The 12,416-nt window shown below is 40.6% G+C and overlaps 1 protein-coding gene across 1 annotated transcript in view; it reads right to left on the bottom strand.

The window, feature by feature from the left end:
* LOC121863628 overlaps nucleotides 1-11,095 on the bottom strand; it is a 45,955-nt gene extending 34,860 nt beyond the window's left edge. Inside the window, exon 1 of the mRNA XM_042362382.1 lies at nucleotides 10,976-11,095. Within this exon, the coding sequence (XP_042218316.1) occupies nucleotides 10,976-11,005 (30 nt within the window). The 5' untranslated portion in view covers nucleotides 11,006-11,095. The remainder of the gene's footprint in view (nucleotides 1-10,975) is intronic.
* Nucleotides 11,096-12,416: the final 1,321 nt, after the last annotated feature.

Consider the following 12,416-nt stretch of genomic DNA (forward strand, 5'->3'; position numbering starts at 1 on the left):
TAGCCCCTCCCTGGTAGTGGAGGGTAGTAACCCCTCCCTGGTAGTGGAGGGTAGTAACCCCTCCCTGGTAGTGGAGGGTAGTAGCCCCTCCCTGGTAGTGGAGGGTAGTAGTACTCTGCCTTTCCTTCCCTCCGGCACCAAATGGCCACCATATGGCAGATGACGCTCAGGGCTACCAACACCACTTCACCTTACTCTACTCCCTCATTTTTTACCAAATTTTCCACATTAATTAAACATCCATCAAGTCCTGAATAAAAAATCCCCTCTAATAATTTCTTAATCACTTTCCATAATATGATTCAATAACTTAATAATTCATTAAAGTAATGATTAGTGAATTATGGGACGTTGTTGTTGTTTCCAGGGTAGTAAAGGTTGGCAGCCCTCTTAGTACCCCCCCGGTCATCAGGAGATCAACAATGGATTAATCTCAGCTCTTCAGCGTCAAAATCTAAATTAATCAACAATACGTCTTTCAAATTCAAAATCATATCAAAATTCAGACGTTCTATGCTTCAAAAAATCGTTGAATAACTTACAAGTCTAAATTATATCACTATATATAATTTCCATTTAAGAAACATCGTACATCAACATTAAGCTAAAATAAGCCTTAACTGTACACATTCTATCAAAGTCTATGAGAATTTAGATATTTCAAACTTCAAAATAACATAAAATTATCAAAATCTAAACCACATACAGTATATTAACATCCCATTAAAATCAAAATAATATCAGTATTTTGATATTTTATGCATCAAAAACATTGTATATTAACATAAAAATTAACATCACTACACGAAATACAACACAAAAATATAGATTCTCATAATTTAACATTTTTATCACCAATTGATTCACTTAAACCACGAAAAAAAATAAGATAAAATTTTACCTTACGATCCATTGATAATTCTGAAGATAAAACAAAAAAACAGAAATTTATCGTAAATGAGATAAATGACCTTAGCTACTACTGGTTCTCTATAGTATAGTCTCAGGGAGGTTTTGACGCCATTTGGGTAGTTTGGGATGAACAGACAGACAGAGACAGAGGCAGACAGGGACAGACACAAAGAAATTAAGAGAGAGATATACAGAGAAAAGACAGACAGACAGATAGAGACAGTGACAAAGAAAAAGAGACAGTGTGTGTGTGTGTGTGTGTGTGTGTGTGTGTGTCCTAACCCGTGTCAAAGCTTAATTCGGATGTCCCCGTGACCCACCGTGCCTCTCTGTATCTCTCCGTGTCATCCCGTGTCCCTAAAAGTATCCCATGGGTGGGTGGGTGGGTGGGTGGGTGGCAGTAAGCATGGGGGCGTGGATATGACACACTAAGTAGCCACTGGCGTGTTGATACTGATTGTGCCCGCACGCTACCCACGCCACCCGCGCCATCCACCTACCCGAGGGACAACAGCCACCCACAACCATCCGCCCACAGGTCACCTTTCATCGCAGAACGCAAGTCATCCATCCATCCATCCATTCATCCACTTACAATAAACTTACCCATCCACACGTCACCCACCAAACCTCCTGTACCTCATGAGTGACCGATGACGTCATTCTGGCCATCCATGTACCCCATGAGTGACCAGGAACATCACTCTAGGCACTCTTATACCCCACGAGTGACCAGGAACATCACTCTAGGCACTCTTATACCCCATGAGTGACCAAGAATATCACTCTAGGCACTCTTATACCCCATGAGTGACCAGGAACATCCCTCTAGGCACTCTTATACCCCATGAGTGACCAGGAACATCCCTCTAGGCACTCTTATACCCCATGAGTGACCAGGAACATCCCTCTAGGCACTCTTGTACCCCGTGAGTGACTAGGAACATCACTCTAGGCACTCTTATACCCCATGAGTGACCGAGGACATCACTCTGGGTCCTCCTCTACCTCATCCAGGACCGCCTCTCGCCTCTTTAAGCCGGTCACTCAACCAGAACGACCACCGAAGGCGTTCTCACCGTGTGTTTTCGGAGGCAGTAATTTTTCCCTCGTGTTATGTAAACTGTGTGCACCTGTTCGTCCCCGACCCGTGTTCACTGTGCCAAGAGAGAGAGAGAGAGAGAGAGAGAGAGAGAGAGAGAGAGAGAGAAGGTGACCCACAGCCTAAGAGAAGGACAGAGAGAAGGTATCCTACAGCTTAAGAGTGAGAGAGAGAGATAGAAAGAGAGAAGGGATTAGTGAAGGATAGAGAAAGAGAGAGAGAGGAAGGAACAATGAGAGTGTGAGATAAAAATTTCATTAGCAGAGGGACAATGAGATGAAGATAAAAAGCGAGAAGAGGTCAACAAAAGAGAGAGAGAGAGAGAGGGGGGGGGGTCTCACTTCTCACTCAGCAACAACGTCAACACAGACCAAACAAATCACATGATTCAATAAACAGTATTTTCTTCTTTACAACAACAACAACAATAATAATAATAATAATAATAATAATAATAATAATAATAATAATAATATAATAATAATAATAATAATAATAATAATAATAATAATAATAATAATAATAATAATAATAATAATAATAATAATAATAATAACAATAATAATAATAATAATAATAATAATAATAATAATAATAATAATAATAATAATAATAATAATAAGAAATGAATCTCATGAACATGCCTATGTGGCTTGACATGGCCATGGCCCTAACAGACAATAACACCTGTTCTCACTTGCCTGAGGCTACTAATGAGCGAATACCTGTATTTACCTGGTTACTATGACGACTAGAATTTATGGACCCTGAAAATTTACATTTATGATATCATTAGACCTGTGAGTAATTTATTTTTATTTTATGTTTATGAACTAAAATTTATTGGAAAAATTTTGAAGTGTCTCTGAAATATAAATCCAACTCACAAATGGGTTTAAATAATTCACAAACTGCCGAACTAACTCACAAGCTCCCCAACTACCGTCCCTCTCCCAAAAGTACTCCCCTCTCCCCTCTCACCAATTACTTTTTCTCTCTCGCTTTCCTTCCTCCCCAGATTCTCCCTTTTTCCCCATCCCTCTCCTTCTCCACCCCCCCCCTTACTCCCTTCCTCAGGTACTCCCTCTCCTCCCCCTATCCCTCCATCCCATTCCAGGTACTCCCCACCTAGCTTTCATTCCAGGTACCTCCCCCCCTCACCCCCTCATCCCCTCACCCCCCACACCCCCAGTCGTCATCAGCATAAAATCAGACGTAATTACCTGTGGCCCGAGTCTGCCCAGGACCAGGTAACCTACAGTAATTAGTGGGGTAATTTGTTTCCTGCCTCCCCCCTCCCCCCTCCCCAACCCCTATTTGTGACTAAGGGGTGGGAGAGTGGAGGAGAAATAAGGGGTGGGTGGAAGGGTAACTAAGGGGTGGGTGGAAGGTGGGACTAAGGGGTGAAGGGAGACAGGACTAAGGGGTGGGCTGAGGAGAGACTATCAGCTTGTGTGACCAAAATGATGATGTCTTACTTACAGGGAGACAGACACCTGTACACACGTGTTTTATCATTATTACACCTATTACATAATCGAGGTAAGTTAAGAAGACATAGAGCCAGCTGACATCTCCCTCACACACACACACACACACATAAACACAAATGACTTGACGCTGACACCACCACCTCTGTCAGCTTCCCGCCGCCGGTTCATTCCTGACGTATCTGACTGACAGTGATCATGCTAAGCTGTACAGTACTGAACAAAACATCTTGCGTCGGCAGCATGAACACACCAACAACATCGACACGACAAGACGATGATTAGCAAGTAGGTTAGGTTAGGTTAGGTTAGGTTGAGGTTAGGTTAGGTTAGGTTGAGGTTAGGTTAGGTTGAGGTTAGGTTAGGTTAGGTTGAGGTTAGGTTAAGTTAGGTTGAGGTTTTTATTGTGTAAAATGTGTAAAATGTTTTCCCCGTTCGTAGGAGTTTAAATAATTTTAGGTTCGTATCCTTTCAAATGGTTGTAGATAAGTTTTAGGTTCGTTTTCCCGTTCAAATGAGTATCTATGTTAAACAGAAAATTATAAATGACAAAAAAAATTAGAACAGAAGAAGCAACAAGAACAACAACAACAACAACAACAACAAAAACAAGAGTGTGGTACAGTGTAGTGTGGTGAACTATGGTGTGGTTTGGGATGCCTTAACTATTATACGGTCACATGTACTGTTTGATAGTGTGTGTGTGTGTGTGTGTGTGGGTAGTGAATGTTTATGTGGGTTTAGATCGTGAGTGAGCGTATATGTATGCGTCTGTAGGTTGTGTGTGTGTGTGTGTGTTGAGGGGACGACATCAATATGGTGGCCGTGGAAGGTGGTGACCCGCTCCCACGACCTCCTACACTACTACCGAATACCAATACAGTCCTCACCCGGTTGCCTTCAGTGTCCCAACATAACATTTCTCAATAAACGGAGATGTGAGAACGCATTCGTTTTATCTCTTAAGCTACGACACAATGGTTGATTTTCAAACACTCCTAAGATTTTTGTTTTTCGGATAACATAGAGATTATTCACCCTAGAGCTAACCTAACCTAACGTAACCTAACCCAACCTAACCTAACCTAACCCAACCTAACCTAACCTAACCTAACCTAACCCAACCTAACCTAACCTAACCTAACCCAACCTAACCTAACCTAACCTAACCCAACCTAACCTAACCTAACCTAACCCAACCTAACCAAAACCAATTTTAACTTAAGCTAACGTAACCTTACCTAATTGAAACCAAATCTAACCTATGCTAACCCAACCGAAACCTAAGCTAACCACCTAATTTGACCTAACGAGCTTAATCTAACCTAACCTAACCTAACAAAGCATTATAAAGACCTTGGATCTATTAATTAATGTTTTTCCATCAAATATTCCACTACGTGTTACGAACCAATCACAGCCCTGGATGACGGTCTAACCAATCACAGCCCTGGATGACGGTCGCTCTGTAACCGCATGTTATATCACGTCTGGCTCATAAAAAACAAAGGAGTTTACCGCGTCAAACATACCAAGTGTTTCGCTAAAAGACCATGACTCATACACAGAGAGAATGCGTACCCTGATCCTGTACACATACGCATTTTATGTTCATGTTCAGATGTGGTCAAAATTCCCCAGACACTTTTGGTCGTATCTGGCATTTATGTTATGAAATTATATATATATTTTTTTAAGTTTCATTAATTCTGATTTTTTTTTTACTTTTAATGTATTGTTTTATGTTACAGACTTAATTTATAATGAAAGGGATAGTTCATTTAGTTATATATACTGCATTACCCACAAACCCATGATATCAGCTATATAAAGTAATATAGGACCCACAAACCCATGATACTAGCTATATTGACCAATCACATAAATGCGACCCACAACAAAATGCGTCCAGGTAATTATGAACTTAATTGTACACACCTGTAATGAATGCAATTACCGAGGTGAAAAAAAGGTCATTGTTCTGTCATAATTAATTAAAAATATAACAATGTACTGACCCACAATACCTAGATATAATTAGATGATTAAATAAGTGTAATTGTTATTGTCGTCTCCAAATTATATTGCACTCTGGAATTTCTATCTAATTAACCTGCAATTATTATGCTGATTATTATGTACAGTGACGATGTTGGTGAGTTATTATTATTATTATTATTATTATTATTATTATTATTATTATTATTATTAGGTATTACCATTATCAATTACTGTTATCATTATCAGTTCACGATTAAATCACCATCATCATTATTACTAATCATTATCTTACTATCATCATCACCACCACCACCAAGATCACCACCAAGATCACCACCCCCACCATCACCACCATCACCACCACCATTACCACCATCATTATCACTGCTTCTTACGACAAGTATTCCTGACCATGACATCAATATACTGCAGTTTTTCCCCCTGGATGTGTTCAGACTCAACGCTCCTCCACAGAATCTAATCGCCACAAAAACTGGACTCGATAATGACAGCCAAATGTCAGAAAATTCTTACCCTCAAAGTCACGTACAAATGAGTGTAACTGTGGTGGTTGTCGCTCCTACCTGGCTCTGAATAGTCAAGACACACACACACAAACACACACACACACACACACACACACACACACACACACAGTTTGTTAGAGATTTGTTTTGTTTCGGAGATATACACATAAACATAACACACATGCTTTTCTACACATACGTACATGATTGTATACTTACATGGGAAACTATGTACATGTAGGTGAGGATATGTACACATGTAAGGGAGTGTTGGGGTTAGGTTAGGTTAGAGGAAAAACACACACTGGGGTTTAGAGATCATGGTCCCTCTCGTGATGGTCCCTCTCATCATGGTCCCTCTCATCCCTTTCATGATGGTCCCTCTCATGGTGGTCCCTCTCATGGTGGTCCCTCTCATCATGGTCCCTCTCATCGTGGTCCCTCTCATCATGGTCCCTCTCATCATGGTCCCTCTCATCATGGTCCCTCTCATCGTGGTCCCTCTAATCGTGGTCCCTCTCCCAACATCATACCCAACCCACAGTGCCCCATCACCAGAGAGAGAGAGAGAGAGAGAGAGAGAGAGAGAGAGAGAGAGAGAGAGAGAGAGAGAGAGAGAGAAAACGAAAGAAATCAATCAGCATAACACAACAACACAAACAAAACACAAAACAAACAAGTGAGACATAAACACAACTAGGTCAGGTGGGAGTCATTAAGAGTCAGTTAATGCCTCAGAGGGCTGGTGATCGTGGTTATCAGGGTGTAAGGGAAGGGTGGCCAGATACACAAAAGATAAGAGACATTTTGAATGGCATTACTCACCCAACTAACACGTGACACCTAGATAAACTTTGTTACAGAGTTTTAAGGTGGAAATACTGAAGGATACAGTTTGTTACAGAGTTTAAGGTAAAATACAGTTTGCTCTAGAGTTTGGGTGGAAATACAGTTTGTTACAGAGTTTTAAGGTGGAAATACTGAAGGATACAGTTTGTTACAGAGTTTAGGGCCAGAATACGGGAATATACAGCTTCTTATAGAATTTGAGGTGGAAATACAAAAAGACGATGAAATGATTACAAAACCTAAACAGGAAAATACAAAATAGAGGATAATAATGCAATGGAAATATTATAAAGTTTAAAATTTCAGAATACAGTAAAATAAGAATAAGAAATATGATGATTTGGGTACAGACTCTGCTGCTGTAACTGATAAATACATAAAGATAGTTGTTTGATATTTGTACAATCTATCTATCTATCTATCTATCTCTCTATCTATCTATATATCTATCAATCTATCTATTTATCTCTCTTATCATATGAGTCAGGTGGCCTTCTCGAAAGTTCCTCCCCTCTCCATTATCTGAAATTTCTCATCAATCGCGTGTCAGTACTCAACCCTCAACCCGTCTCTCCCAACACATCATCTTGTCTACTCCGTCAATCCCCCGTAGCCAACACACAGACGGGAGAATGGACTGTCTATAAAGGTGTGTGTTAAGTGAATGTGTAGATCCGTTTTTAAATTAGTATCACCTGTAGATTAACCTACTGCGTATACTCACCTGGGAATTAATCACCATAGGCTAAGCTAAGTTAACCTGACCTAACCTCACGCAACATAACCTAACATAGCAAAATGTAATCTAACAATCTAACCTAACCTAACCAAACCTAGTTCAGTGGGTGTGTGTATGTGTGTATATAATTATGTTTAAATGTTTAGGTGAACGTATAAATTTCATGTGTGTTTGCGTGTATGCGTGTGGATTGTATATTTGGTAATGTAGGTGTGTGTGTGTATTTGCATGAACGTATTTGCCTCTATGTGTATGAATGTGCCGTGGGTGTGTGCACTTCCACCAGGTAAACAAGTGACTCGAGAGGGTGGAATTAAGTGGCAAGTTTCTTTACACCATTTGCCTCTGTCTTCCCAACAGTAATTGGTGACCCGGATGTTAATCGGCCCAGGTGGCTGTAGGGCCGACCAGTCTCCAACACGAGGGCCTACCATTATCAAGGGCCTGGTGCTCACAATGATATGTAAAGGTTCCATAGACTTATTGGGGGAAAATATAATGTTGAAAAAAAAAATCGGTCAAATTTGAGGTCTGGATGTGTGTGTATGTGTATGTGTCACCAGGTCACACGTCACCCTTCAGACATAACACACACACACACACACACACACACACACACACACACACACACACACACCACCTCGTGACGTCACCAGTGACCTCTCAGCTAGTGACAACACAGACCCCAGAACGGAAGTAATTCTCAATACATCTTACATTATTTTTCTTCCCTTACGAGTAACTGTGTAAGTGAGAAAAGCATCTAATTCACTCCCTTCTGTTACGACACCTGTCTCACACAATACCTGGTGATGAGAGGGGAACACACCTGCCTCACTTAAGCTACATCTCAGGTAACAAGGACTGGGGTTACCTGTGCTGGGTGATGGGTCATTTGTCTCAGGTGACCGCCGTCTGATGTATATATTTGCTCGCTAATTGTCATCTGCGAGACTCCCCCCACCACCACACCTTTCTACCCCCTTTACCCTTCTCTTCTCCCCCACCACTTACCCACTACTCCTCTCCCTATCCCCTCTCCTCCCTTCCTCTCTCACCCAATGAATCCTCCCTCTCCTATCCTTCCTATTCCTTCCTTCCTCTCACCAATCTCCTCCCTCCCCCTCCTCCTTTCATCCCCTTAATCTTTACTCTCCTTCCCTTTCCCTCTTATTCTTCCCATTACCCTGGTTCAAATTATTCTCCCCCTCTCAATTTCCAGCAAACTATGTGTTACCAGAAATTACCATTATTATTTTAACTTATTTTTTGTTAATCAGTATCTAACAACCATGTATAGCAAAATAGAAGTTAATTATAGCTCTTGTTACTTATTTTACTTATTTTCTATTTTTACTTAAACAAAAAAAGACGCGAAGGTAGTAGAAAAAACTATGATGACCTTTAGTTAGTGGTAAGGGTGAGAGAGGTCATACGAGGTCAACTTGTGAGTGAGAGGTCAGGTCAGGAGTAGACTAAAGATAGCGTTACTGCCCCCCCTACCCACCCCCACCCACCCCTGAGTTTGACCATTCTCTCTCTCTCTCTCTCTCTCTCTCTCTCTCTGCTCTTAAAATGCTATTGTTTTAAAAATAATTATAAGAAAAACTATATTATTATAAATTAAATAAAGAAAGCAATTTTCACCCGAGTTTATTTCACCTAAAGATTAACCTAAAATAACCTAACCTAACCCTCGCAGATAGTGTTAGGGTCTTCAATCATCAGGTGAAATAAGGTGATGATTCTATCCTTCAGGCGATCTCTTTTCTGAATCCTTGTAAAAAAAAAACGAAAAAATATATAAATAATTTCGTTAAGCCGTAGTTTAAGATATATAGATTCGCTACGTTATCTGATCTCACAGGTCGAAAAAGCGCGCGAAACTTTGTAAACAAACAGATGGCGGCCACCTCCTTATGGCAGGGGTCAAGCTAATATTTACGGGGTCCTGGCAGGCGGTCAGCTGATAGAGAATTGCGGATTACAACCTTCCCACGCGGGATTTGGGCAGGATTTAATCGATACGTCTACCGAGGAGAGGGATTTTAATCTCTCATACTCAGAAGAAATCGCTGGATTAATGAGTAGGATTTATTGTTACTCGAGGTGCAGGTTAGGTTAGGTTAGGTGATAAGGGGTCAGCTGTCTGTGGGCTACTTGTGCTGTGTTGTGAAGGGGGGGGAGGGGGGTTATAACAACACGGGAGGTAAATATAGTCCCAACCAAAAACCAACCAAAGTTCCAACCAATAACCAACTAAGACCCATCCAAGTCCCAACCAAGAGTCAGATCGCAATACATTTTTCATGATTAGATTCCCAAACGTTCATATGTAGGATAGCAGCAGTAGTAGTAGTAGTAGTAGTAGTAGTAGTAGTAGTAGTAGTAGTAGTAGTAGTAGTAGTAGTAGTAGTAGAATTATTATTAGTAGTAGTAGTACTATTAACCCCAAGCGTCCGGAAGCGACAACCAACACCTGGGAGGAGTTCACCCATCAACCCACCCAATCAATTAGTCAGCAAATGGAAAGAAAACCCGTAAATTTAAATCGCTAATCCACGATGAAATTTAAAAGAAATCGTGTTTTTTCCTAGACAAAGCCTTGGCGAGGGTTAAAAAATACTCGGGAGAAAGACTTGAACTTGAGTCTGAAATCTGGAGTGTCACTTGAGATCAGTCAATGTCGTCCTCGAGGCTCGCTGAGGTACTGTTCAGGGTTGTGGAAGCTTAAAGGTGAGTTAATTGGGATCATCTGAGGATTAGGCCCAAAGCTTAATTCATCTAACTTAACCTAACCTTATTTCATCTAACCTAACCTAACCTACCCCCTCACCCCACCAGGTATCGCTAGGTGGTTAATCAACAGGTAAATTCAGCTAGAGGTTAATTTCTAGATAAAATAATATTCAGATGAAATAAAAAAGAAAAAAGGGAGGGAGAGAGAGAGAGAGAGAGAGAGAGAGAGAGAGAGAGAGAGAGAGAGAGAAGGGGAGACACACACACACACACACACACACACACACACACACACACACACACACACACACACACGCACACACACACACACACACACAGGCAGAGGGATGCCAGTGACGATAAAACGATGAAGAGAACACAAGAGGAATATCCAACAGCAGTCAGTATCTAAAGGGCTATCGTATCTATCGTAAATACGTAATATACCCAACTGTAATATTCCCCAAAGATCTATTTCATCTATCGTAATATAACCTTCATCACATATTTATATTTCCTCTCAATTCAAACATCAAAATTCACCCAAAACAAATTTTTAATAATCTGGAAAAAAAAATTAAAATAAATCAACAAATAAAGTAAAAAAATTTCTCACCTCCAGATCCCATTCTAAGAAGTCGTCCATATATGTCTGTCTGTCTGTCTGTCACCTGTTATAAACACTGGGTATAACACTCGTTGAGGACACGTTATAAACACTACCACTAACTGAGGAACACTGATATCTACTGACACGACCACTAACCCCTTATCCATATCCCTGTTACACACACACACACACACACACACACACACACACACACACCGCTATCTTATCATACACACGTAAGTTAAGTTTATCTAAATCAGTCAATCATTCACAATCCTCATCAAAACACGAAGGCAAATTAATCGTAGTCTTTAAAGTCATCTAACATAGAGGCTAAATTACCCTATCATATGAAGGTAATTTACAAGAATGAGAGGTGTGACAGTGTGAGATTCAACTAGTACGATAGATGGCTTATCATAACAGGTGACGTAATATCTCTCTTATCACATTACATGGTCATGGTGTGATGATGGGCCCCCCCTTGACGACACCTGAAGTACCTGAGAGAGAGAGAGAGAGAGAGAGAGAGAGAGAGAGAGAGAGAGAGAGAGAGAGAGAGAGAGAGAGAGAGAGAGAGAGAGGTACTTATTGAGTGAGGGAGAGAGGGAGATGACTGACAGACAGCCAGACAGACTGACAGACAGACAGACAGACAGACAGACAGACAGAGAAAAACATATACTTCTGAATGAATAAAAGATAAACAAACAAGTTACTTTACGAAATCACAATGACATTATTTTATTATTATTATCAAATTCTACTGAAGTAAAATACTGTACAGGTAAAATTATTAAGTCACACGCAGTAGGAAGGAATTAAGTCAGAACAGTACACTTCCGGAAGCAGGAGCCATTGTTAACCTTTCAATTAATTCAGAAGTTTGTGTGCTAGTTCAGTCTTCTACTTTTCCTCTCATCCATTCATCCATTCACCCACCTTTTATACTAATTCACTCATCCATTCATCCATTCACCCACCTTTAATACCCATTCACTCATCCATTCATCCATTCACCCACCTTTTATACTAATTCACTCATCCATTCATCCATTCACCCACCTTTAATACCCATTCACTCATTAATACAGAGATTCACCTGTCTTTACACTCACTTATCTACCCACAAATTTATCCACTTATTCATCCACTTACTCACCCACTCATCCACCCATTCTACCTACTCACGCACCCACCCTCCCACTCGTCCACTCACCCATCCACCCACCCACCCACCACCCACCCATTCACCTGTTCATCTGATGGGTGACATACCTGGAGAGAGAGAGAGAGAGAGAGAGAGAGAGAGAGAGAGAGAGAGAGAGAATATTCCCCCTTAACAAATATCTAACCTAACCTAACCTAACCTAACCAATGTAGTCTCAACCTAATTTTGAAAAGACATTTAAAAATAAAAACAAAAACATCAGGTAAACTTTGGTAA

The sequence above is a fragment of the Homarus americanus genome, unplaced genomic scaffold, assembly GCF_018991925.1.
Source record: "Homarus americanus isolate GMGI-L3 unplaced genomic scaffold, GMGI_Hamer_2.0 scaffold41366, whole genome shotgun sequence".
Lineage (NCBI taxonomy): Eukaryota > Metazoa > Arthropoda > Malacostraca > Decapoda > Nephropidae > Homarus > Homarus americanus.